We start from the raw sequence: 26,179 nt of genomic DNA, 5'->3' as shown, positions 1-26,179 counted from the left end.
TCTTCCCACGACTTCAACTTTATTAGCCTGACCGGTTCCAGGGGTGTGAGCCTCTGAAATCAGCCAGGGCCTGCCAGAGCCTGCCTACCCCCCCGGCAGCTGGCTGCTTCTGGTGTGTGTCCGCGGGAATCCCGTCCTCCCCGTCCCCACGCATCCGTCGCCTTCTGCTCCCCAGAGGGTCAGGCTTGCCCCGGCAGGGCCACACAGCGCAGCTTCGCTGGGGCTGCCCGGTGGCCATCAAAGTCCTGGGGGTGTGATCCGGGAGGCGGGGGGATGAGGCAGAGCAGGCGGGACCCAGGACCCGGGGACGGAAGGCAGGGAGGAGGGTCACGCAGGCAGGGAGGAGGGTCACGCTGGTGGATGTGAGTTCCAAAAGCCCAGAGAAGGGGAGTGAGGGAGTTGCTTAAGACCCTATACGAGGTCCTCCCCCAGGACCACGGGACAAGAAAGTCAAGGACAGGAACCGCATCCCAATCACGAGGACGGAGGCCTTGTTCTGTCCGCACGCCCCTCCCTTACAGGCCTAACGAACGAGGTGCACTTGGGGCAATCAAGGCGGGAGGTGGGCCTTCCACATAGGTCAGGGAGGCCACCGAGGGGAGACCCCTCCCACGCCCTGCTCCTGCTGGCCTCGGGCATGAGAGGGCGATGGGCAGGAGGCGTTCCCACAGGAAGAGCAGGTCAAGGCCGGAAGGGCTCCCTTTCCAGCCTCCCTGGCCTGCCCGCCTCCTGCCCGGGGGCCCACCTGCAGTGACCAAGCACCTGCTCTCTGCCGCCCCCCTGCGCCCACAGTGGACGGTGCTAGTCCGTCCTCACTGTCCCTAACTCCAGATGGCCCATGCAACTCTCCGGGGCGGCCCGCAGGCAGGCTGGGGTTGCTGGGCGGACCTCGGCCTCCCTGCTTTCTCACCGGGCTGACGGGGTGCTAACTCAGCATCTTCCCGGGAGCTTGTAGGGGCCACACGGCGGCCTGAGCCCGAGACTGTGCGCTCCTGTTTTGCGGGGAGGGGAAGGGTGGACTAGCGACCATCCCTTGATCAGTGACCATAGGACGGGCCCCCAGGGTCTTCTGTCCCCTCGGCTGACATCTGATTGCGGGGTTGGCTGGCCCGGACGAAGAGCAGGGAGGACCCATGTGCGGGTTCGGGTTTGGATCCGGGTCCTGGGTCAGGGAGGTGGGCCAGTGTGGAGGGTCAGCGAGGGATGGAGCAGGTCTCGGCCTCCTGCTCGGCAGAGGCTCCGCCCATGCGGACATCAGTAGATCCCCTTCACCCTCTTGTTGTCGGGGTCGAAGGGGGACTTGAGGTGAGCCCGGGCAGGGTAGGTCACCCCCATCCGCTCCAGAGCGTACTCCCCGCTCCTCACAAAGTCCAGCGAGACCTAATGCAGGAGAGGAGGGGGAAAGTCCCTCGTCACCTGGTGGGTGCGGGGCTCATACCCACCTGCGGCAAATGCCTCTCTGTGCCAAGGGCCCCCCTCCGGACCGAGGGGCTGTCCTGAGCAGTAAGGCCCCGAGTGGCACTTGACCACGTGCGGCCCAGCAGAGCCGCGGTCTGGCAGCCAGTGGGGCTTCTCCCCCAGGACACAGAACAGCTCCTGCCCCAGGAGCCGCAGACCCCCGGGAAACTGGGCAACAGGAGACAGGCCGGTGTGCCCAGGCCCTGGGCACGCTGGCCTCACTCAGGGGTCCTGTTCGCAGCACAGAGACAACACCCAGGGCCCGGCCACGGACAGGGCATCCGGGCCGTGCTCTGACACACAGAGGACTCCTCTCCCAGCCACGCAGGACAGGCAGCCCAGGGCCCAGGACCCCCAGCCGCTGCGTCCCACCCCCTCCTGAGGCCCAGCTCGTCCCTTGCACCCCTGCCTGGACCATCTGATTCACACCCCGCCTCCTCCTTGCTGACCCTCTAGAGTCTCTGTTGGGGGTCGGGGGGGAGCCGCGGCCCAGAGTTCTCCGAGAACGGCTACGGCTCAGGCAGGAAAGCTCAGCCTCAGCTGGATGGGCTTCCCGGCCCCACAGCCAGAGCCTTCCAGAGCCTCCATTTCCCAGCTGTCGCGGGGCTCGTGTGGTGCTCCAGGGACGCAAGCCGTTATGTCCATAAGGGTGTCGTGACAGTGAGCTCCTCCCCCTCCTCTCTCGAGCCACAGGGCCCAGCCCGTGCCAGGTGACCCTCTAGGGGCCCCCTTGGGACCAGCTGGCCTGGCAAGAGCTTCCAGAACCCCCTTGGGCTCTGACCCCTCCCGGCCTTCAGTGGGCCCCTTCTCCGCCCCTGCCCCCCTGCCAGCGTGGAGGGAGGAACGGGGGCCACGTGGCAAACTGTGCCCATGCTTGCAACGAGTCTGTGTGTGCACGGACGCACGTGTCCCCCATGCCTGGAGCGCCTCGGGTGAGGGGAGAGAGAGGACAGGAAGGGGGTCCGGGGAGGACGGTCAGGTGTCCAGTGTCCAGCCCAGGCTGTTGGGGCAGAGGGTGCCAGCCTGGGCCGAGCCTCTGTCTGACCCACAGAAGCCCGGAGCTCCCAAAGTCAGATTCTTTCAGACAGAAAACACAGAAACAGCCCTGACCCTGCCCAGACACCCCCCAATCCACCCCCGTCCCTCAGCTTGATGCAGGGGTGCGTGCGTCCCAGGGGCGCCTGGTGAGGAACCCGGCTTCCCTTGGGCGTGAGGGGCTCGACTCACCGGCCCACCGCTGGGGTCCCGGATGTAGCCGTAAGCGATGGTCTTGTCAATGGCGAACCCGAAGTCAGCCCTCCGGATGTGGCCCACCACTTGGCCGTCTCTCCAGATGGCCTCCAGGCCGAACATGGGCACCTTCCTGGAAGAAGCAAGACACAAGGCTGGGCCCCAGAGCCCCCAGACGGGGGACCCGTGAGGCCGGAGCCAACCCAGCGCCCCCAGCACACCTGCGCCCGGGCTCCTGACCGCGCGGAGAGGACCGCAGCCGGGCTCTGACTGCCGGGTCTGCAGACAGGCTGTGGGTATTTGGGAAAGGCCCACCTCTCCACTGGTTTTCGCTGACTTCTGAGCAATTTAAAACCTCATGCCCCCGAGGCTTGCTGTCCTCTGCCTGGCGCTCTTTTCAGAGCACGAAGCACCATCTAGCAAATGTCCTTTTCTTTAGGGCGCGTAAGGAATGAGTGCTGACCGCACATTTGTGGGAATTCAGAGCAGAAATCACAGAGATGATCCCGCAATCACAGCCGCACCCGCGCCCAGAAGTCACGAGCCAGTCTGGGCGCCTCGTTCGTGCTGTCGACCGAGAGCCGGACTGTGCCCGGGGCCGTGTCGGGGGAGCCAGGTTGGGACCCGATGCTGACGTGGCCGTGGGTCCCTGCAGGCAGGGTCCAGGGGCCTCTGAGACTGACTGTCTGAGGGAAACGGCTAGGACCGGCGGGGGGTCCGTGGCACATCCTGACTCTCTCATCCCACCCAGTCCTGCAGAGCGCGTGCTATTGGCCGATGAGGAGACAGGCCCAGGGTCCCCGCGTGGCTCGGGGCCCAGAGCAGAGGGGCAGCTCCCCACAACTCCTGACCATGTTCCTCGTCAGGACTGGACCTCCCTGGGCACAGCTCTGGGTGGATCTTATGGCAGAGAACACCCGGGCAGGCGAGCCGGGCTGTGGCAGGGGCCGTTCCAGAAGCTCTGAGCTCCGGGCGTCCGGCTGCAGGCACTTTCCGGAGGCCAGTGGGCGGAGGGGCTCCGCAGACCGCAGACCCCAGCCCCAGCTCCGCCCCTCACCGGAGACCCAGGTGGTGGACAAGCAGCCTGACGAGGGCCCAGGTGACGGGAGCCTGGGGAGAAGCAGCAGGACGACGACAAGCCACAGCTCCGCTCCCTCTCTGCCCCCCTCCCTTGAAGCTCTTGACACCTCCTTGGACGGCTCCAGAAGTCCCGAGAAGCGGCTCCACCTGGGGCCTCCTGTCAGCAGCAAATCAACCACGCCCGGCTGCTGGAGACCGTTGCTACCCAGATTCCCGCGGGGCCGCGGTGGGGCCAACACCAGCCTGGTGGTGCCATTTCAGAGTCGCCGAGCCCAAGTGGAATCCAGCGACAGCACGGGCCCAGCTCCCAAGGACAGAGCAGAGTGACCTGCTCAAAGCCACCCCTGGGTGGAGGGGGGCTGTGGGTCCCCGCAGCGTGGGCTCTCCATCCCGCGCCAAGTGACCCTGTCCCCTGGCACCCAAGGTCTCTGTCTGGAAGTGGGGAGGGTCGTTCCGCCCCGGCCTCCCCCCCATCCCCCACCCGCCACGTCCCGGGCAGTGGGAGGATGAACCAGAACACGGCCGGAGGTCACCGCGCAGGGACTGGCACTCTGGGACCTCGGCCTGGATCCACGCCCACGGAGGTGGCTCTGCGGCCCACTTTCTCTTTCCAAAGCTCTGTTGGAGGAGGGTGCGCTCCCGCCACGTCCCCCGCACACGGGACGGCAGTCACTCACTCATCCACCGTCAGGCACAGCAGGCGTCGGCGGAGGCCGTCGGCCCGCTGCTTCTCCAGGGCCGCCCGCCCCAGGAAGGGCACAGCTGACTTGAGCTTGCAGGTGAAGGCCAAGCCCGCCTCCAGGGGACTGTCGTCGGGGCGCAGGTCTGCGTGCCAGTGCCGGTAGCCTGTGCGGGGGAGGAGAGCCCGGGGTCAGCGCCCTGCAGGGGTGGGGGATGGGCTCCTCTGAAGGCCCGGGGGAGGGGGGGCGGGGGGAGGCATCCTCACCTGCATGAGGTCCCCTGGGCGAGCCCTCAGCCTCTGCACTGTCAGCTGAGACGCTGGGGAGGGACCGGGGGAACAGATTTCCCAGGGACACCCAGGCACTGACGCCCAACCCCACTGTGGCCCCGTCCCCACAAGCCCGGGCAAGCACATCTTCCGCTCGCCCTCCCAGTACAGGTGTCAGGGACCCCAGCACCATCCCCAGGCCCTGCGTGGGAGACTGCGTTCACGGGCAGCGCAGGAAGGGTGCAGGGGCGGGGGCCGCGGGCTGGGGAAGCAGGCGTAAGGGGGTAAGGGAAACAGAGCGGGGCAGGAAAGAAGTGTGGGGGGGCAACAGTTCCGTGCCTGCAGCAGGGCTCCGGGCGGCCCACTGGCACCGCGCGACCCCCACACACACCTTTCTCAATGCTCAGGGAGTCGATGGCCCGGTACCCGGCGTTGACGAGGCCGTGCTTGGCGCCCGCGGTCATCACAGCCTGGTACACGGGCACGCAGGCTGGCCTGGGCGCGTGCAACTCCCAGCCCAGCTCCCCGACGAAGGAGAGCCTCATGGCCCGCACCTGGGGGGACAGGGCACGGCTCAGACGACACAGCTCAGGGCCCAGCTGCCATGTACTGGTAGCCGGTCCTTATTGCCACCACTCTCGTGAGCTGGCCCTGGGCCGAGGCTGTCCTGCTCCCAGGACATGGGGTCTCCAAGGACAGGGCTCCAGGCTCCGGCAACCTTTAAGGGGAAGAAGGGTGTCCATGGAGAAAGTGGACACACGGTTCTCAGGCCTCAACTCTTCTCAGTGGCTGTGCAAGTGTCCTGGGGAGGCCGTACCGAATGGCCAGAAAGTGTGCTGTCTCCCAGTTCTGGACGCTCGAAGCCCCACATCCAGGGCTCAGCAAGTTGTGCTCCCTCCGGCAGCTCTGGGACAGGGTCCTTCCTGCCCTTCCAGCTTCTGGGGGCCTCAGGTGCTCCTTGGCTTGCGGTCACTGCCCTCCATGCTCTGCACCGCAGGCCTTCTCCTCTGTGTCTGTATCTCCTCTACTTTCATCTCTGATCAGGACACTTGTCACCGGAGTCACCGGTGATCACCGACCCTCGATGATCCCAGATTCTGACGTCAACCCCATCAGCAAAGCCAGCAAGTTCCAACAAAGGCCACACTCAAGGGGCTGGGTGGGGCTTGAGACGCAGATATCACCACCATGACTCGGCCGAGTCCCCCACACTCCCTCTGGCCTCACTCTCCTCCCCTGTAAATGGGGTCAGGAGCCAGGTTTTGTCGGTTTTAAGTAGCTCCGAGGTGTGTTGGCGAGCCAGTCGCTGGGAGGTGGGCGGTACACTCGCGGCTCACCAAGGCCGGACCCCGAGGTTTCAGAGGCATCAAGAGGGGAAGCTGCCCGTTGCTGAGTCATCCCTGTGAATGCTCCCCAGCCTGGTCAGCGTCGGCCAGAGGCTGGGCTCTGACCAAAGACCCAGCCTCTGTCCCCGGGACACAGTCTTCGAAGGACCCAGCCAGAAGCACAAGTGGGTGCTCCTTGGCTTGTGGCAGCCAGGCCGAGGGCGGGCAAGGGCTGGGAAGGAAGGCCCCTGCCCGGGACAGCCCCAGACGCAAGGTTAGCGGAGTCTGCGGTGCAGACAGGCCTGGAAGGCGAGCCGGGGCCAGGGCACTGAGCAGGAGCCGGCGTGTCGGGAGGGTGGGACAGAGAGGCCTGCAGCGGGGTTGGAAAGACCTTATCGCCATGCTGCAGGCTCTGTGAGAGCTGGGCCCCAGGGGTCTGCAAAGGACCATGGGCCCCCATCCCGCACGGAGATGACAGCGCCATTTACACGGTGTCCCTGGACCAAGTTCTGCACGCACGCTCCGTCACCGGCGCCCTTCTCGGCCCCCCACGGTGCCGGAGACCAACGTGAACAACATCCAGGGGACGACGTGAAAACAGGGCACCGTGCCCGGCCTGAGCACACGCATCTGTGCTGGGGCAGCTGGTCTCTGGGCACGTCCGGCCGGTGCACCTGGACGCCAGGCCAGCACCAGCACGGAGGCCACAACCAGCACGGGGCACGACTCCCTGCCCGATGGCTGGTGCCCAGGGACTCGTCTCTGCTCGGTCGGTTTGCTGGCATGTCATCTACACACCCGGCGACAGGTGTCGGCTTCCTGGCCTTCCCAGGCGAGTTCTTGAGCCCAGAGTGTCCCCACCGGTGAGGTCAGTCCCAAGACTGTCCTTGAAACAAAGGGACATGGATAGGACAGGGAAGCACAGGTCTCACGGGAGATGGAGGAGCTTATCCCATCACTGCCCTGAGCCCTAAGTCCCGCGCAGCTCCGGCCAGATCCTGTCTACACAGGAGGGGGCGGAGGCCACTCTCCCTAACACAGACCCGGCTCCTTATAAACCTGACACTTTAATCATATTGCTGCCGAGGGGCTGGACGCTGAAAGCTTTTGAAACCGTGAACATTTGCTCTGAGCTGCCATTTCCCCAGGCCTCTCAAAAAAACTCAAAATTGACACAGAAAATGTACTGTTGACATTTCCCTGCTTCCCTAGTGCAAGCCGTGGGCCCCTGACAAAGATTGCCTTGTCAACGGGGTTCTAATTTTAGACAGCCCACGGAGGAGCTTGGGGCTCAAAGCCAATCTCATTTTGAAACAGGAGAAATCGTTTCTAAAGCTCACCCATTAATGGCCCAGGACTGCAGGTTCATGTCAGGCACACATGCTCCCAGTTAAGTGAGAGGGTCAGCACTGGGGTTCAGCTTGATCTCACCGGTGGGGAGGGATCGAGCCATCCCGGGCTCTTCTGCACCTCCCAGGAGCCCCACGAGGCCAGGAGCTGGCTGGCCTGGCTCTGCACGGCACCCCTGTGCTTGGGCCCAGCACACAGTAGGTGCTAAAAAAATACTTCCTGAATGATGGAGGAAAAGAGGGGGCAGACAGACCTCTGCTTCTGGCAAAGCAGGGGAAAGAGTCTGGGGAATTCCAGGTGCCTTTCTATGTTCACAAAATTACTCATCTCAAGACATCCTGTATTTGTCTCCGCTAAAGCCAGTGGAGTCGGGGGAGTCCTCTTTTCTTCTGAGCAGGGACGTATAATAAAGGGGGAAAGCTGAGAATGAGGATATCTGGAACATCAGCTCTGGGTCAGCCAGACCCATGTGGGGCAACCTCTCCCCACCTCTGTGCCCATCTGATAGATGGATGAGGCCAGTGCTTGAGATCATCAAGTTCCTGGGAAGCAGGTGCCTGATACACAGTCCTCTGCCCGTAAAGATTGGGTTGGATTGACTTTAAAAGCAAGCCCCCAACTGAGGCAAACCCCTTGCAAAACAGAGCGCCTCTCTCTCATAGTAATCACAGGCCCTGGCTGGAGTCACAAAATCATGGACGGTCATGAGGAAGGGCCTTAAAGCAGTTTTTATTTAAACCCTTTTCTCACCCTAAAGACCCCTCAAAATACTGTTGGAATTAATAAACGTATTCAGCTAGGCTGCTCGATACAAATCAACACACAAAAATCAATGGCATTTTTCTACCTTAACAATGAACAATCCAAAAGGAAATTTTTTCAAAATTCCATTTGTAATAGCATCAAAAAGAATAAAATACTTAAAAATACACCTAGCTATGGAGGTGAAAGACTGCTATACTGAAGACTACAAAACTGTGCTGAAAGAAATGAAAGCTGACACAAGTCAATGGGAAGGCATCCCATGTTCATGGAATGGAAAACAATATTCAGATACCAATGCTACCCAAAGTGATGTACAGATTCAATGTATCCCTATCAAAATTCCAGGGGTACTTCTTGCAGAAATAGAAAAATCCATCCTGGCATTCACAGGGGATCTCAAGAGACCTCAAATAGCCAGATCAATCTTGAAGAGAAGTAAGGCTGTGGGACTCTCAGTCCCTGTTTTTGTAACTTACTACAAAGATCCCACGATCAAAACAGTGTGGTACAGGCATAAAAGCAAATAAACCAGTGGAATAGGAAAGAGAGCCCAGAAGTAAACCTTCATGTACATGGCCATGTGGTCTTCAGCGAGGCTGCTGGGACCACTCAACAGAGAAGACACAGTCTCTCCAACAAATGGTGTTGGGGAAACGGCATCTCCATAAGCAAAAGAATGAAACTGGGCCCTTATCTTGCACCATATACAAATTTTAACTCAAAATGGATTGAAGACCCACGTGTAACTCCTAAGACTATAAAACTCCCAGGAGAAACCAGGGGGAAGCTTCGTGACATTGGACTTGTCAATGACTTCTTGTATATGACATGAAAGGCACAGGCACAGGCAACAGAAAGCAAAATTAGTCCCATGGGACCACGTCTGTGCATCAAAGGAAAGAGCCAACAGTGAAAAGACAACCTACAGAGTGGGAGAAAATACTTACTTATCATAGCCGAAAAGGGGTTAATATTAAGAATACATAAAGAACTCCTACAACTCAACACCACCAAAACAAATGACCTGGCTAAGAAATGAGGAAAGGGCTCAAATTGATGTTTCTCCAAAGATGATATACAGATGACTAATAAGGATAATGAAAGCCTGGTAATTACCACTACTCATTAGAGAAATGCAAACCAAACCCCCAAGGAGATATGACCATTAGGATGATGACTGTAAAAAAACAAAAACAAAACAAAACAACAACAAACAAGAACAAAGTAACCACTGTTAGCAGGGACATGGATAAATTTGACTCCTTAGGCCCTGCTGATGCAACTGCGAGGGGAAACGGGGTGGAGATTCATCAGAAAGGAAAAAAAGAAGAAAAAGAAAAATAGAATGAGCACGTGTCTATCAATTCTGCCTCTGGGTAGCTGCCCCAAAGGATTGAAAGCAAGATCTGGAAAGGATATTTGCCCACCCGTGTTCACCGCAGCATTACTCACGATGGCTAAGAGATGGCAGCCAGCCAGCCAAGCAGGCACGGACAGAGGCCTAGATAGACAAAACGGGCCCTATCCATACAACGGGGTATTACTCAGCTCTTACAAGGAAGGAGATCCCGGCACCTGCCACAACCTGGATAAACCGTGTGGACCTGATAGAGTGAAATAAGCCAGACACAGAGACAAATCCTAATCCAAATTCCACTTCCGTGGAATTAAATGAGTCAAAGTCATAGAGACAGAAAGTAGATGGCTGGTTCCCAGGAGTGGGGGGGAAGGAGGGCTGGGAGTTGTTGGTTAGCGAGTTTCGGGCTTCTGTTCTGCAAGATGAAAAAGTTCTGGAAACCTTTTGCACGACAACATGAATACAGTTAACATGACCGGACTGTAGACTTAAAAAAGGTTAAGATGGTAAAAACAGAAGACCCTTTCTTCTGTGGGTGGGCCCCTAAAGCCCAGAGGGACTGGGTGATTTGTACTTTCTTGATGTTTGGGACACCGGGAGCAAGGGAGAGGCCGCAGACGCTGCTGACACAAGGAGGTGAGGGGCCAGCCTCGTACAGAAGCAGGAGGCACGTGCTGGCCGAGAGCTGGGGCGCGGGTTTGAATCTGAGTCCCCAGGGTTGCAGCCCTAGTGACTGGCCTCCCCCTGAGTCTCTTCTGCAAGCCCTGCCTGATAACGGTGCGTCCTTCAGAGGCTCCCAGGAGCACTCAACCGAGTCGTCCCCATAAAACCCCAGGCAGGGTGCTCACCGTCGGTGAGGCGCTGCTCTGGGCATGCCCATTTTACAGATAAGGAACTGGGGGCTCAGGGGCATCAGCCACTCGTCCCAGGCCCACGATGTCCTGGGTAATGTTTGCTCATCATCATCATCATTGCTCATCATCAGCTCCGGTGGCCGCGGGCCCTTCCGTAGCACAGACCCCCACGTGGCCGGTGTCAGGCCCCTGACAGTTTCACGACCGCTCACGGGTCCTCCTAGAGATTCTACTGCAGCTCTCCAGCCGGGACGAACCCCCTGCAGCCACTCCGCGGAAGCCCACGGCCGGGAAGCGGCCGCGCAAGGGCTCAGCCAGGGCTTCCAACAGGAGCGCACGTGCGCAAAGCCAGGAGACACGCGCTCCCTGCCCTAGGCTGACTCACTCTCACTTCACTATTTTTGGGTGCTTGGATTTCAGTAAAATTTCGGGTGCTCGGGTGTTAGTAAGATGTGATTCAGGAGCTCGAGCTCGAGCTTGGGGCCTCGCTGTGCCCCCACCAGCTGTCGGTGGACATGAAGCCAGGCAGATGCTGGGTCGCCGCTGCACCGGGTCAGGTCAGAGGCCACGCAGGTGCCTGGGGGGCAGGGGAGGCCATGTGGCTCCGGGGGGATGCCGTGGGCACGCGCGTCACCAGAACAAGCCTGCTGTGTACCTTTCTGGGTAAATATCCCAGGAGAGCTCAAGCAGATACACCCACAGACACGGGCCGGCACGTCCAACCTTTCAGATCACATTAGCTCATGGCAGTTTCACAAGTTTCCAGGCGTTTGGTTGTGTAACAGCACCCCCGACACACCAGGCACATTCTCCAGCTGCGAACGGAGGATCCGAGGGCCCCCGGAGGCAGGGGACAGGCAGGGATCTGAGCCTGGGCAGCCCCTCTGCAGGGATCTGGGGCCCTGAACCCACAGGAACGGGATGGGGGGTAAGGTTGGCGACAGGTTCAAGGATCTTTCAAAGCCCCCTGGAGGCTCCCAAGACATCCTTGACTCTAATCACTTTCTGCCAGTGGGACGCGCAGTTCCTCCCAGTGGTCTGGTCTTGGCCAGCGTGCAGCGGCGGCGAAGGTAAGGGAGGTCATTACGGTAGCAAAGACGGCGGTGATGGTCGTCGTTGCTGGGGGGGGCACAGTGGAGGTGGTGGTGAGGGTGGTGGGCACGGTGGCGGGGACTGTGACGGGGGACGGGGATGGCTAGTGGGGATGATGGTGGACGGTGGGGAGGATGAGTGGAAACCGAGTTCCAAGGACAGAATAGATACGAGGTGTGAAGTTCACGTCACATGTGGAGAACGTGACCCTCTCCAAGGATCTGAAAAGCTCCACAGACTGTCCAGCCCCCGGGAGCGCCGAATCGGCCACAAACCCTCCCCGCTCCGCTCCGCAGCGGACGGCACCCCTCCCCAGCCAGCTGCCGCCGGAGCCACAGGTTCTGAGGCACCAGTCGGAGCTGCAGCTCGTGCCGGACAGACGGCAGCAAGGCAGGGCCGTCGCGTCGGAACACCCCGCGTCCCCTGCAGCGCGGCCCTCCATCCTGCAGGGACTTCCGGAATCTCCCAAGCCCAGAGCTGTCCAGTCTCACTCCAGCCACGCCGGACCTGACAGTTTCGCGGCGAGAAGACGTCCCTGTCCCCCAGGGACACTGTGAACAGCGGCTGCGGTGTTGCTCCGCCGCACCCCTGGGACCTGCCCCTGGCCCCTGGGCTTCCCAGAGCCTCGACAATCTCCAAGCTTGTACAGCGCGACTTCAGGCGGCGGCTAAAACCCAGCTGGCAGAGGCGGGCGCCGGGAAGGCTCTGCGGGGAGGCCCGAGCCTCCGACCTGCTGGGAACCGAGCGAGCCCTCCGGCACCACAGCGAGCGCGTCCCACCGTCAAGAGAAGAAATTCAATTTCCTTCTGACCTGAAGTTAATTTGCAGAAGAAAATCACTTCCCCACTGTGCCTCGCGATGAGCTCGCCGCCCCGTGTCCGCTGCTTTCCAGAGGGGCCCCCTGTCCCGGGCCGAGGCGCCAGGAACACCACGTCTCCCCGGGCCCCCGCACGGAGAGAGCGCGTCCCACCGGGAACCTTGCTGGCCTCGAGGCTGACACGTGGGAGGCGAGGACATCGGGTCAGCTGGCTGCCAAGGGGACCGGCTCCCTCCACCCCTTGTTCTCTAGGAATGCGAGGCTCGTGCAAGCTTGGGGCCCAAGCATTTTGGGATGTTACTGCAAGACAAGGACGGTGCTCGGCCGGGGACGCCACTCGGCCGGGGTCATCTGTTGGCCATGAGTGTGGGTCACGGTGGGCAAGGCCCTGCTCACCCCCTCGGCCCGGGTGCGGTCCGGGCTCCGGCCCTCCTCGTCCCGCGCACTGTGGTCCTGCCAGCTACACGGGGACGCATTCCTCCCCTGCATCTGGTTGGCTGGGATCCAGGACCTTCCATCAACCTTGGCCAGGCCCACCCCTCTGGCCCCGGCGCCTCCTCACACGGAGGGAGACAGCGCCAGAACGTGCTGAAGCCGGTACAACGCGTTATTCGGGAGAATATGAAATCCCCCCAGATTCAGAGGGAGTTCAGTCTGTCTGGACAGACTCATGAGATAGCGCAGAAACGATTTTAGGTATTGTCTGGCCTTTGTGCTGCCAGTGGGGAAACCGAGGCCAGGAGAGGCGGTCCCAGAAGGTCGGGGAGGACTAGAAGCCAGGCCTGCAGGCCCCCAGCTCTGCTGAGCACGGGGGTGACTTTGTTTCTGACCTTTGGGTTCTGGGATGACCGCGCTCCCATCTCCCTGCCTGGTTGGGAAGCCACCATGGAGCCGGGGACAGCCCAGGTCCCACAGCCTGCGGTCCTGCCTGGCGGACTTCCCCGCCCCTCTTACTGGCCAGTGAATGACGAAGTCTTTATGTCCTAGGCTTGGACTATCCTGGACAATCGTGGGGTCTGGGCCACTTGGAGGTCAGCAAAACCCGTAATGTCCACACTGAGGAAACTAAGCCTTTGCTCCATTCTGCCCACACCTCCTCAGCCCTCAGGAGAAGGCAGTACCAGAGACAGGACTCTGGCACGTCTGGGGCACCAACTCCCCACACCACCTGCTGCACCCCGTCCTCAAAGCTCCTGCCCCTTGTGGCCCTCGTCTCTAAGAGGTGGCATGCCAGGCCCCCCGGGGACTCCCAGCCCCCTAGGGCAGGACTGGGTCCTCCCGGTGGGCCACACAGGGCAAGCAGCAGTGACCTGACCTCCAGGTTACTAGACATGACCTCCAGGGAGCAGCAGGGACGAGAGGATGGGTGTGCAACACCGCCAGGCACCAAGGCCGGGATCTGCACAAAGATGCTTTAGCCGGGCACCCGAGGACAGGGATGCAGGTGTGACCCCACAGGACAAGAGCACCGCACGGAGTGACTGGAAGCCGGGACTGGGAACCTGGGACACCTGTCCCTGGCTCTGGCTCCGGGCCTGGGGAATCTGCCTTAGGCTGGTCATCAGAGCCGCCGGAGGCCCGCCGCCACGGGGAGCTCAGCACCGGGCGATGCCAAGGACAAGGAACGCCCAACCGCGGCCGCGGCTCGAGCTGGGAGAGGGTCGCGTGTGTCTTCAAAGTGGTTCTCGGGGTACCTTTAAGGGAACCAGAAAACTGCCACAACGGGGGCACCTGGTGGGTCCGTCGGTGAGCGTCCGCCTTGGCTCGGCTCGCGACCCTGGCGCCCCGGAATCGAGCCTCGCATGGGGCGCCTGCTCAGCGGGGAGCCTGCGTCCCCCTCCCGCTCTGCCCCTCCCCCTGCTCCTGTTCCCTTACGCTCACTCCAGAGAATAAATAAAATCTTAAAGAAAAAACAAACAAACAAAACCCTCTTGCAACCACCATCAGGGGTGAAGCTGGGTGTGCAAACCACACGTGGGCAGTCCTGCTCCTGCCTTAGACCTCACGGACGAGACCGGGGAGAGAAGGTTCTGTGAGGAACACGAAACCGCTAACCCGGGCTGGGCTGGGTCCCACAGAGGGACAGGCGCGTCCTCCTCCCTGTCCTTGGCTTACAAACGTTCCGTGTTCACAGCGAAACACCGACGCCCGCCCTCTCCCAGCCGGACTCCGGCATCCCGTGCGCCGGCCCTCCCCGTGTGCGGGTCCTGCCCGTGTGCGGGTCCTGCCCGTGCGCCGGCCAGCACGCCAGCACGAGGGGGAGGCTCAGAGAGGTCAGGGGTCGCCCCCGAAGGGCTCGCGCTGAACCTCAGCTCTGCCTCCAGGCGCCCTGCCCTCTTCGCCACCACGCGGCATGCTGATGGCTGGAAAAGGAACGCTTGTTCACCAAGTAATAAAATACGTTTTGACAAAGCCAGGAAGGCCTGTTCCAGAGGAGACAGTGAGGAGAAGCAGCCCCGTGGGTGTCCTGCACCTCCACCCGGGCATCCCAGGGCACCCTCAGCCCGTGTCCGGGCCTCCTGTTACCCCAGGAAGGGGTTCGTCCTGCAGTCTGGTCTTGCTTCCCCTCGGTCCCAGATCTGACTCAGCCTGGCTCCTGGGCCCAGCTGGCCAAGGTGCAGACAGCCAGCCACGGGCCAGGCCTAGGGAGGTGGCCGAGGCTGCCAAGGGCCAGCCCCCGGGGCAGAAGGCAGCTGTAACCCACCAGACAGGAGCCAGTCCCGTTCCAGATGCCTCTCTTGGAGCAGCCTGTGCTGGGAAGGGAAGTGCTCCTACCTGGTCCTCTCTCCCACTGCCCCTGAGCCACAGGCAGGCCGAGCAGGGTGGACGGACGCCAAGCCTCACAACTCCCCTTCACGCTTCCGCGAGCCAGAACCCAGGCCCCACGGGGGCTCATGGCGCAGCTGCAGTCAGAGCCTGCAGGAGGCCAGCCGGGGCCTGGGGTCGCGCTGTGCTGCCTTCTCGAAACACCCACCCCCTCTGGTCCTGGCAGGCAGCTCTGCACCAAAGAGGCAGGAAAACAAGACGGAGACCCCCCCCACCCCCGCCAGCTTCCTGTCCCTGAGCTCACTCCTGAGACGAGAGGCAGGAACAGGGCCTGGCCAGTGCTCCCGGGCTCTGCAGGGCGGCCTTGATCCCCCCTCCAGCAGCCCCCCTCGCCCACCTCAGCCCCTCGCCGACATCAGTACCCGCTGCGTATTTGCTCACAGGACCCAAGCTGGTCTGGAGCCCCAGCCCCTCTGCGAGCCAGGATCCCACTCCTCACCAACACTCCTTGGTCCTGTCCTCACCCGCCCCGATGAACGCGGAGAAGTGGACGAGGAGAGGAGCCCCCAGCCCGGCTGTCCGCCCACCCGCCCCCGACGGGCACGTCCGTGGTACTGACATGTAGCGGCGTGCTTTCCCATCTGGCTAGCTGAGGGCCTCGGGCAGTCCACCGCCCTCTCTGGGCTTGGTTTCCGACATCATGAGCTGCTGCAGGGCCTCGGTCAGAGCCCCGGCCACGAGCGCCGCCAGCCCGACCGCCACGCGGGACAATCCCGGACCAGCCCCTCCCCTCCAGTGAGCCTGCCCCCTGGGGACACTCGCTAATGTCTGGACACATTTTTGGTTGTCACAGCCGGGGGTGCTCCTGGCATCGAATGGGGGGAGGCCAGGCATGGGCCAGATACCGTACAGAGCCCGGACGGCCTCCAACACAGAAGATCTTCCCAGAGGCCCACAGTGGTGAGGCTGAGAAACCCGGTCATGGAACCTTCCTGTCGTTGGAAAGACGATGCGGGCGCGTGCGCCGTGCGGAGTCAGATCGGAAACCAGGCCACTTAACTTCCAACAAGGATACGGAGGGAAGGGACGGGCTGACCCCGAGCTGGCCCCGGCCTGGCCCCTGGTCTCCGAGGAAGCTTCCAGCCAGAGCCGGGTCCAAGGGAGCCTGACATCGCCCACCATTCCAGAGCCTTGGGTTCCAGGACCTGGGCTTTCTGGAGCTGGGGCAGGGGTCGTGCCCCCCAACCCCCACCCAGGGAGCTGCCCCTCCTCTCCCCACACCCACAGTGCTGGGCGGGCAGGGGTGGGAGGACACCAGGGAAGGACAGGCGTCTCCTCAGGGTGCAGAGCTCTGTTGTCCCAGCCCTGTCATTTCCGACGTGACAGAGGGAGGACACACCACCCTGACTTGAGAGGCCATGCCCTGTGCCTCCGAGGAGGGGGAGGACAGGGGCAGCCGTGCAGGTAGCAAGGCAGAGGCTGTGTTTCCTGGCAGGAGCCTGGGAGCAAGCCCACCAGCAGGTGCCAGGCACTGGGCAGAGCCCCGGGGGGGTGGGGGGCGGGGAGCCTGACTTGGATCCATCACCCCCCTGAGCTCTGAACAGCCTGTGGGGCAGGAATGTCTAATCCTCACCTCACAGCGGGGAGCAGAGGCTTAGACTGGCTCCCACGTCCAAGCCCCGGGCACACGGCCGCCGCCCACAGCCCAGGAGAAATCAGCCAAGTGGTACCTACCAGGTGCCCGGCGGCTCTCACCAGCTTGTGGGTGGAAAACGGAAAAGCCTCGTTGCTCAGGTCTGCGTCAAGCACCTCCTGGAGAATGGCCCGGCTGTGAGCAAGAACAAAGTTGGTTGATTAGTCAGTCAACAAACACTCGCTGAGCACTCCTGCGCATGGGCCCCGGGCCAGGAAGACGCTGCGGATACAGCAGTGACCAGGTCGAGTCCCTGTCTTCGTAAGGCAGACTGACGACAGACAGGGTCTTCATAAAAGCACACCAAGATGAACACGAGCCAAAAATGCAGTCCGTTAAAAAAAAACCAGAAACAATGACGGGGGCGGTGATCCCAGCCTGCGTGGAAAGCGGCCTGACATACGCTCCTGGGGCAGCAACCCAGCCATCTCACAGCCACAGGTCTGATGGGCAGGAGGCTGGTTCGTGAGCTCCCTGGGGGCGGAGGTTGCCCTCCTCACCTCCCCCACCTGCCCCCACAGAGCCCCGCTCTCAGACTTAACAGGTCACCTGAGACCTGGCTGGGCCCGGAGCCCTCAGTACCCATGGAAAACCTCACTTCCTGGCCTCCCTTCAGGCCTTCATTTACTCCCTGGCACACCACCCAGGTCCCTGTCTCTGTTCAAGCCTTTGTCATCCTTCAGGTCTTGGCTCAGCTGCCACCTCCTCTAGGAAGCCCTCCCTGACTCCCTGAGTCTAGGTCTGCGAAGCTCGGACACATTTCCCAACAGGGCACCTCCCACCTGGGTTGGACCTGCCCCCTCCTCCCTGAAACCAGGCGCTCCGTGACAACGGGACTCCTCTCCCAACGTGCCCGGCGCAAACGGGCACACGGTGAATAGAACTGATTGACAACAGCCCAGTTCTGCGCCCTGGGGCGGGCTCCCCGTTGGCAGGAGACAGCCCCGCGGGGGGGCAGCGGCGAGCAGGGGGGCTGCAGGGCAGCGCCGCTTGGAGGGCTCCCCACCCCAGGGGCCCCCCACGGCACTGGAGCTGCCCACCCACGAGGTGCCCAGCGTGCTGCCGGCTGCCTGCGCCTTATGTAACGCACGCCCCCGGCACCCACGTGGTGCCAGCCCCCGGAGAGCCCGGCCCCAGGCTTCCAGGAGCACGTCCTCTCTGCAGCCCCAGGGATGGCCGGTGTCTTCCCAGCCTCCATCCCTGGAGGGGCAGGAGCCCGGAGCTGCCGCCCGGGCTGAGGGCTTGAAGGGGCTCAGCGGCAGCGCTGGGGGCAGCTCTGGGCGCCGATCTACGGACGGGGTGAGCACACAGGTCTGAGGAAGGCAGGCTGGGGCCCGGGAGGCCGTCCCTCCACCGGGCAGGCAGCGGATGGCACAGGAGGGCATGGGCCAGAGATGCCGGTTCGAGTCCTGACTCCCCTCACTGGCCCCTCACCCTCACCCTGTCCTCCACGGGGACGGCGCTGCCTCCTCCCAGGGCCCTCAGGAGCATCAGTGAGCCACAGGACAGTGACCATTCACTTCTGCACGGTCTCCACCAGCCACAGGTGGTCACTTGAGTTTAACTGAATTAAAATGAAATATTCAGTCTGGCCACACACATGTCAAGGGCTCAGGGGCCACCAGCAGCTTAGTGGCCACCGTACTGGACCGCCCCATTATGGGACGTTTCCAGAGAGTTCTTCTGGAAAGCAGGTCACTCAGCATGGCCCAAGGTCTGGGGCTGACAACTCCAAAGGTCTAGCCCCACTGGCGGAGCCGGCAAGGCAGACACTCGTGTGGGAACGAGGCGCTCTTGGCGAAGGAGAGGAAGCCCAGAGCAGGGAGCGAAGGCGCTACCAGCGCAATGACAAGGTTGTCACCGGCGTCCGCCTGGAGCCGCTTCTAATGAGGCAGAGGAGGCTGCCCTGTCCCCCCGGGGCCCTGCCTTGATCTGGCTGCCACACCCTCCCTCCCCTGCCTGCCCGCCTCCCCCGCACTAGAAATAGCCCACTGCCGGCTGACGGCTCAGCAGTAAGGGTGTGGAGGTTTCCCCGGGGACGGGCCAGGACCCCCGGCCCTGTTCAGCCCACAGATGGGAGCCAGCTGACCCCACCAGGTCTCCAGGATCCTTTCCTCCCTTCCTGGTTCCACACGTTCCCACCCAGCCGTCCCGCAACCCCCCTCAAGTCCTGCTGCCAAACCCAGCGGTCAGTTTCTGGTCCTCATCCCACTTGGACCCACAGGTCCTCTGGACACAGCTCATCACTCCCTCCTCCAAGTCCTGGCTTCTCTGGCCCTTGCTGCTCCTCACACAGCTGCTGGCCTCCTCCCCGGCCCAGCATTGAGACCCTGTTGGAGCCCAGTCCCACCACGTCTCTGCTCTGCTCAGTCCCCCCACTCAGAGAGAAAGCCCCTGGACCTACAGGCTCTCACCTCCTCTGCTCTCCGAGCCCACCTCCAACCACCCTGCTCCAGCCGGCTCCACTGCTTTTCCCTACACGCGTGGGCACACCCCTGCCACAGGGCCTTTGCACCTGCTATTTCCTCTGCCTGGAACCCCGCCCCTCCAGAGAGCTCCAAAGGCTGATCCCTCATTCCCTCCAGGGCCTTGCCCAAATGTTCCCTTGGCGGATACTGATCAAACACTGGACAGAAGCTGATCACCCTTAAAGTATGCAACTGGCTCAGATTCTATACATTTGTTCAGCAAGCAGGTCCTGCCTGTCCGCCGGGCGCCCCTGAAACTTACTAGCTGCGCCACCCGCGGCAAAGAGCTCTACCTCTCTGTGCCTCTTTCCTCCCCAAAAGGACGAGAATAATTAGAACCCCCTCCCAGGGCTGTTATCGGTGGATTCAGGAGAGGTCAGTGCAGGGCTTGGTGAGTCACAGGCATGCTTGGTGGTGGTTAACATGATCGTTCTTTCCCATGGGTCCCCCGCCGCCGAGTCCCTTCCCGGAGGCCCAGCTGGGGGGATCCCTCCGGAGGGCACAGCTGCACGGGTGCCCCTTTGTCTGGGCCCCCTCTGTGGCTCCACGCACAGCCCGCAGCTGAGGACCTCGCAGGCTCTGATGCCTCGTGGGTGGGCAGGCCGCTCGGCAAACACAGAACGAAGGAAGGACTGGGTCACCCGTCGGCGGTCCTAATCAGAGGTGATCGCAGAGGCGTCTGGGCCCGGAGGGCAGTGGCCTCCGTGCCACCCAGGAGCAGGTGGAACCCCGGACTGGCTGTGCCCACTTCGAGATGGCATCAGTAACTCCCAGACTCCATCAAAGACCCAAAGACACCCCCCAACACCCACACGGGCCCTCCTGCGACCCTGGAACCCCCAGATGCCGACTCGCCATATGGTCGAGTCTGACACTCACATTAAGGGCTTCTCTGAGTTCCAGCGCTTGAAAATTTAGCCGGCGTGGCAGCTCTGGGCTCACCAGAGCTTCTGGCGAACCAGAGCATCCCGTTCTGGACCCGCAGTGGTTCTGCCCGCACGACGCGGTCGGAGGGACCGGGGGCTGGGTCCCGGGGCTGGGCGCCCTCTGCTCCTCACCTGGCCGGGCCCTGGATGCTGATCATGCCCAGGTCCGCGGAGCCGTCGATGAGCTGGCACCGGAGTTTCTGGTCCTGCAGCACCGTGCTGATGTGAGCCCAGTTGTGCTGGGCCACAGCCCCGCCCACTGCCAGGTAGTAGCCGTCCCCTGGAAGAGAAGCACCGGGCTTGGGGCAGGACAGCAGGACGGGGGCAGCGAGACCTCTGGGCTGAGGACGTATTTGCTCTTTTCTCGGCAGTAAACAGCACAAGGCAGAGCGCAGGGACCCTCTCTGGGGGCCCTGGCTTCTCAGCGGGGTGGGGGGGGCTCCAAGGGCTGCACATGCCAAAGGAGCACTCTCCTGGGACAGTCTGCGGCTTTCACCCACTTCTCAAAGGGCTCCCGATCCAGGAAAGGGGACGCGCTCCCAGCCAGCACACCACAGGGAGACTGCTCCGTCTGTCTGTCCACCTGTGCCGGGCAGACGTGAGGGAGTCCCTTTTCCTCTCTGGCTCTCATTTCTCTCCATACTCCCCTGGCCCCTGGTCTCCAGGTCCCCCCTTGGCCTTGGCAGGACTTGCTGAGGCCAGGCATCGGCCTGGGCTTTATAGGCAATATCCCCTTCCTTCCTGGGAGGCCTGGGGGGCTCAGTCCATTAAGCTTCTCTCTCCGGCTCAGGTCATGATCCCAGGACCGTGGGATGGAGCCCCATGTCAGGCTCCCTGCTCAGCAGAGGAGTCTGCTTCTCCCTTTCGTTCTGCCCCTGCTCGTGTTCTTTCTCTGTCTTACTCTCTCTCAAATAAATAAATAAAATATTTAAAAAAAATATGTCCCCTTGATTCCCCCGAGGAGGCTGACGCTCATCACCACACCAGGGTTTCAGAAAAGGAGACTGAGGTTCATGGAGGTCACCTGATAGAAAATCAGACTCTGTCCAGTTCTGAGTCCACGGCCTGGGCCACACTGCCACCAGGGCAGGGGGTGAGTGGAGGGCAGCCCGCCTCGGCCCAGCATCCTAGGAGAGCCACTGCCCTGGGGATGTGGGACCTGGGATAGCTGTGTGGCCTTGGGCCCGTCCCACAGCCTCTCTGAGCCTCTGTACTCTCATCGGCAGGGCTGCGGCTCCTGAGCCCAGTGGGCTCCTGCTGGTCCCGCAACATCTCGGGGAGGAACCAGGGGAGGTGGCCTGGGGGTACGGGGTCTCCTTCATCTCAGCTTTCTTGGTGGCTCCCCCCGCATCGGCCTCTTTCCTTCCTTCCTCATTAATTCCCACAGGGCCCCTGGCCTCGGAGCAGTGGTGTCCGGGCAACCCCAGAGCTCCCGGCCGCTTCCGCATCTGCACGGTGGGAACGGGCCTGGAGCTGGCCTTGCGGGCCAGGGGCACACAGCCACCGTGGGAGGGGCCTCAGGGAGGGGCCCAGAGCTGGCAGCTGGGCGGGGTCTGCCCTGGGAGGCATCCTCTTCTCGGGGTCCTGTGTGGCAGCTGCTTCTCTCTGCCCTGCACTCTGTTGGCTCTGGGCATCGGCCCTCGCAGGCCCAGCGCCAGCCCCGCACCCGGGCGTAGCTAGTGGACACTGTGGAGATGGCCAGGGGGCCTGTGGGGCCGGAGAATCCCCTCACGTGCTCTCCTTCGGCCCTTCCCAGGGGCTCCCCCACAGCTGTGGGGCAGCCCCCCACCGGAATTAAAAAGTGGGCCCGCCTCGCTAGCCCTAGCAGAGGAGGGTGCCACTGGTGGCCACCAGCTGGGGATGAAGGGGCGGGGGGCCTCTTGCCCTCTCTAGGAGCACCTGCTGCCAGGGCTCTCCTGCGAGATTTCTGCGGCTGCACTGGGGGCCACCAACGGAAGCTTGGCTCTGGGACCCTCCCTCTCCAACCCTGCAGGGGTAGGAGCAGAAACAGGGGCTGCGGTCCCCACTGCCCTCCTCCCGCCCCGTCCCGGTGAGCCCTGGGACACTGCTGACCTTGGAACCCCAGGTACCATGTGCTCTTCTGCTCCCCTAATCCCGCTGCCCTCCAGATCCAACTCAGAGGCCTTTGCCTCCAGGAAGCCCTCCCTGAATACCAGAGCTACGGGTACTTCTTGGCAAACGGCCGAGCCCCGGGTCACCCGCAACCCTGTTGTCTCCTTCATCCCCACGTCCCAGAGCCGCCTCTGAGCCTCTTCTCTCTGCGCCCATGGCCCAGCCTGCAGAACCACTGGCCGGGAGGGCTGGACCTGTCCCCTCCTGGCCCCGGTCCCCAATGCTACACCCCCACCCTCACTCCCATGCCCCTTAGGCTGGTCCTAAAGCCCGTCAGAGCCTGCCCCGTGACCCCTTGGTTCTGATACACTTGGCTCCACTCTTGGGCCAGGACCCATCCTCATCCAGGCCCCTCACTCACTAGGGCCTCGCAGGACCTCAGCCACTCATCTTCCTGGACCCTGCTCCAACATCCCCCGCTCCAGGAGGCCCATTTATCCACCCCAACCCTGCACCTCCACCCCCTCCCCACAGTGGCCTGCCGGGGATTGGCGTCTATCTCCTGCCCACAATCTCCCTCCAGCCAGGACAATACCCAAAGGATGCACGCACCTTTGCGTCCTTTGGACCATGGGCCTGGGCAGAAAGGGCTGCTCCTCAAATCCCTGCCACCTACCCCTCTGGGGACACTTCGCAGGGACACTACCCCACCCCCAGGGGGACCCTGTCTGGGGAAACACACAGGCCTTGGCACCAGACAAGCCTGGCCCAGGGGCGGTTCTGTGACTCACTGGCTCAATTCTTACTTGTCTGAGCCTGTGTTCTCATCTGTAAGATGGGCAGAGCTGCACGGGCCCCCACAGGACTGTTGAGAGCATCCAAGGATAAAAAAAATCTACTGGCCGGTTTGATCGCGGTTCCTCTTTTCTCTTAAAACTGATGGGCACAGAGGGGGGCAGAAACCTAAAAGACAAATCAGCCCCCAAGGGCCCTCCGCAACCCGTCCCTGGGATGGGGACTCTTAAGGGACATTGGAATGTCGACAATGTCCTCTGCCCCAGCCCAGACACACCCTATGACTCTCTGAAGCCACCCGACGCCCCTCCCGGAAGGACGTGAGTTACTGGGTCGCCGGTGCCGGAGAGGTGGCTGTGGGTGGACCTGGCATTTTCTGGGCACTGTCCCTCACCAAAGACCCGAAGCGCTGGGTCCTGAGGCCACAGTCAGCACAGCTCAGGCCCTGCCCTCAAGTGGACACGGCCGAGAGGGCGGTCAGCTAACACAGAGTCCTGGGGCTCGGGCCCCAGCCGGGGAGCCGGGGGCTACAGATTTTATTTTCTATTTTTCGGTATTGTTGCAATGCCTCCTACGAGCACGTTTTCCATCTGCGATATGAAAGATCAAGCGAGCTCACGTTTGGGATTGACAGCTGCTTTGTACACAACCTTGATCGAATGCAAATCGCCACATCCCCTTGACTTAACGGTGATCTGATGTAACAGCTATAATTACCCACCCTCCGTCTAAAACATGCATATTCATGGCAGGAACGGTACAGTTTTTAAGGCTGAAAATAAAACAAAGTCTGCACGCCACCAGTTTGCTCGTGTTTGGCCGTGTCCCCGGGCCCGTCAGCACGATGCAGAGCCGCCGGGGATGTGACGAAGGTGTCCTCGTGCCTCCCTGGCCACGCACATTTCCACCGGCAGGCTGAGCGCGGGCCCCCCCCCCCGCCCCCCGCCCGCCCTCCCTGGAGAACTTGGAGGCGCTGGAGCTCTGCAGAAGCACCAGCACCTTCTCCCTCCGCCTGGTCCAGAGCCTGCCGTCCCCCAGCCCTGCAAGGCAAGAGCTCCTCAAACTCGCGGGCCAGGAATCCCCCAGAATCACCCCAAAAGGCGCATTGTGGGTGCACCCGTAGGCAGTGGCACAGCTTTACAACATGCTCCGAGGTCCCCGCGCCCGAGATGGTGAAACTGAGGCTCGGAGTGGAGGGCCACAGTCAGACCAGACGCCACCTCCTCCAGGAAGCCTTCCTCACCCTGGCTCCGCTCCTTCCCATAGCCTCCATACTCCTGCTCTTTGCCCTCCCAGTGTTCTAATGGTCTCCTCCTGGCCCGTCTGCCCGTGTGGTGGTCTGTCCATACCATGAGCTCCTGGAGGCCCCAGACAGCCTCCCCCATCCCCTGCCTCTGCCCGAGGGTAAAGCCTGTGTGAGCCGCGGGGGAAGGAAGGAGGATGAGTTCATTCACGAAGCACACACGTCTCGCTGGGCCCACGGCACTCCTGATCTCTGCACCAGCACTAGCAGGAGGGAGGACCCCCCACGCCCTACCTGCCCCCCCCCCCCGTAAGACCACTCGCCCAGGCTCACAGCCCCCAGCCAGCCAGGGCTACCGCAGCCCAGCAGCTACCACAGAGGCCCGGGAGTCCCACCTGCCCTCAGCACCTCCGTCCACCCCGAAGGACTCCATGGCCAGCGAGGCAAACTTGTCCCACCACCTCTGCTCCCCACCAGGAATACACACTCCATGCAGGCCAGAACATTCTCGCTGGGCGTCGTGGCTATGCTCTTGGTGCCCGGCTCGCGGTGAGCGCTCAGGAGCTCGTACTGAACTCACCTGCCTGCCCGACTCAAGCTCGCCTGCCCCTCGCTCCGCCTCCCTCTCCCAGCGCCCAGGCCAGAGCGTGCTCGCACATGCTGGGCACCTGAGTCCCACAGAGAATGACCTGCCTTTGTCGGCCACACAGGCCCGGAGCTGGGGGGCTGCCGGCTTCTCTGAACGGGCCGAGCGCGTCTAGCCTACCGACCGTTGCCCTGGATGGCACAGTCAGCCACACAGAAACTGCACAGTTGACGCCCTTCTCCGCTGCAAATCCAATCTCACAGAGGTGGCAACAGGGCTCCCGCCTGGAGAAAGAGGGGCTCCCCACTCCCTGCGAACCTCAGCGGTCTCTTGTTCCCTAGCAGAGACTATCACAGGATTAGAGATGAGACTGCTCTGGCGGGAACCAGGGGGTAAGGGCAGGGGAAGCAGAAGTGAGGGGAAGCAGATCTGGCTCAGGGCCACAGTCAGGGCTGCAGACAGGGAAGACAGGTACTGAGCTAACTGTCCCTGGGAGCATGCAAGAAAATGTGAAGGGACTGCAGAGGGCCACCCAGTAACAGCTTGTGCTGAACTGCCTATCTTCCAAGGACCTGCCCCAGCCTGAGTCAGGACGCAGCGCAGATGAAAGTCGACCCCGCACAGAGGCTAAGGACAGAAAGGTGCTAACGTCTCCAAGTGAGCCTTCCCCCCCGGCTCGCTGTGCTCTGGGCAGATGCGCTGAGCACCCCCATGGCGTGGCTGCTCTGAAACACGGCGGTCTGGACAGGTTCAAAGACAGAACCACGGAGCACTAGAGCTCAGCATCACTGCCGGAACAAAGCCGACGTTCAGCCTGAACCGAGACCTCTCGTCCCCCAAGCTCCGTGCGCTGCGAGCACAGCAGGGAATTGCAGTCCTCCCCGTCCGCCCCCCACCAGCAGCCACGAACCCCAACACGGCCCCGCCGGCGGGACACCGCTCACCTTCAAAGGCAGGGGCCAGGGCGGAGGCCTGGGAGCTGGGGGCCAGGCGGCTGACGGTCAGGTCGCTCTCGGTGCCGCCCCTGTGGTTCAGCATACAGGTGTACACCGTGGAGCCTGGGGCAGGAGGAAAACCAGGGTGTGTGAGCCGCTCAGCCGGGCGGCCTCTCGGCACACCCAAGTCTACGTAACCCCGTGACAGGAGGCGCTCAAAAGGCCTTTCCACCCAGTGACGCCTCCACGACCCAGTGACCCAGAGAGGAAAGGGCAGGCCCCCCAGTGCCGCCATCCCCTGGGGGGGAAGGGTCCTGAGCGGAGGCTCTCTCTTCTTGACATGCCTTGAGCCGGGACCTGGACTCCCCCCATCCCACCCACCACGATGCTGGAAGGTTCTCAGGAGCAGGGATACTG

General features: G+C 62.2%; 1 protein-coding gene across 2 annotated transcripts in view; it reads right to left on the bottom strand.

Annotated features, from left to right (window-relative positions):
• SARDH (sarcosine dehydrogenase) overlaps positions 1–26,179 on the bottom strand; it is a 59,752-nt gene continuing 33,573 nt past the window's right edge. For both annotated transcript variants that reach the window (XM_046022974.1, XM_046022973.1), the window contains 7 exons: positions 25,772–25,885; positions 20,263–20,410; positions 16,778–16,871; positions 5,109–5,271; positions 4,446–4,614; positions 2,686–2,821; positions 1–1,380 (listed from right to left, as the gene is read on the bottom strand). In XM_046022974.1, coding sequence (XP_045878930.1) covers positions 1,255–1,380; positions 2,686–2,821; positions 4,446–4,614; positions 5,109–5,271; positions 16,778–16,871; positions 20,263–20,410; positions 25,772–25,885 — 950 coding nt within the window. In that variant the 3' untranslated portion in view covers positions 1–1,254. The remainder of the gene's footprint in view (positions 1,381–2,685; positions 2,822–4,445; positions 4,615–5,108; positions 5,272–16,777; positions 16,872–20,262; positions 20,411–25,771; positions 25,886–26,179) is intronic.

Source organism: Meles meles, chromosome 11 (assembly GCF_922984935.1).
Source record: "Meles meles chromosome 11, mMelMel3.1 paternal haplotype, whole genome shotgun sequence".
In the NCBI taxonomy this organism is placed as follows: Eukaryota; Metazoa; Chordata; class Mammalia; order Carnivora; family Mustelidae; genus Meles; species Meles meles.
Note: the sequence above shows the minus strand (reverse complement) of the source record. Positions and strands in the feature narration are given on the sequence as shown.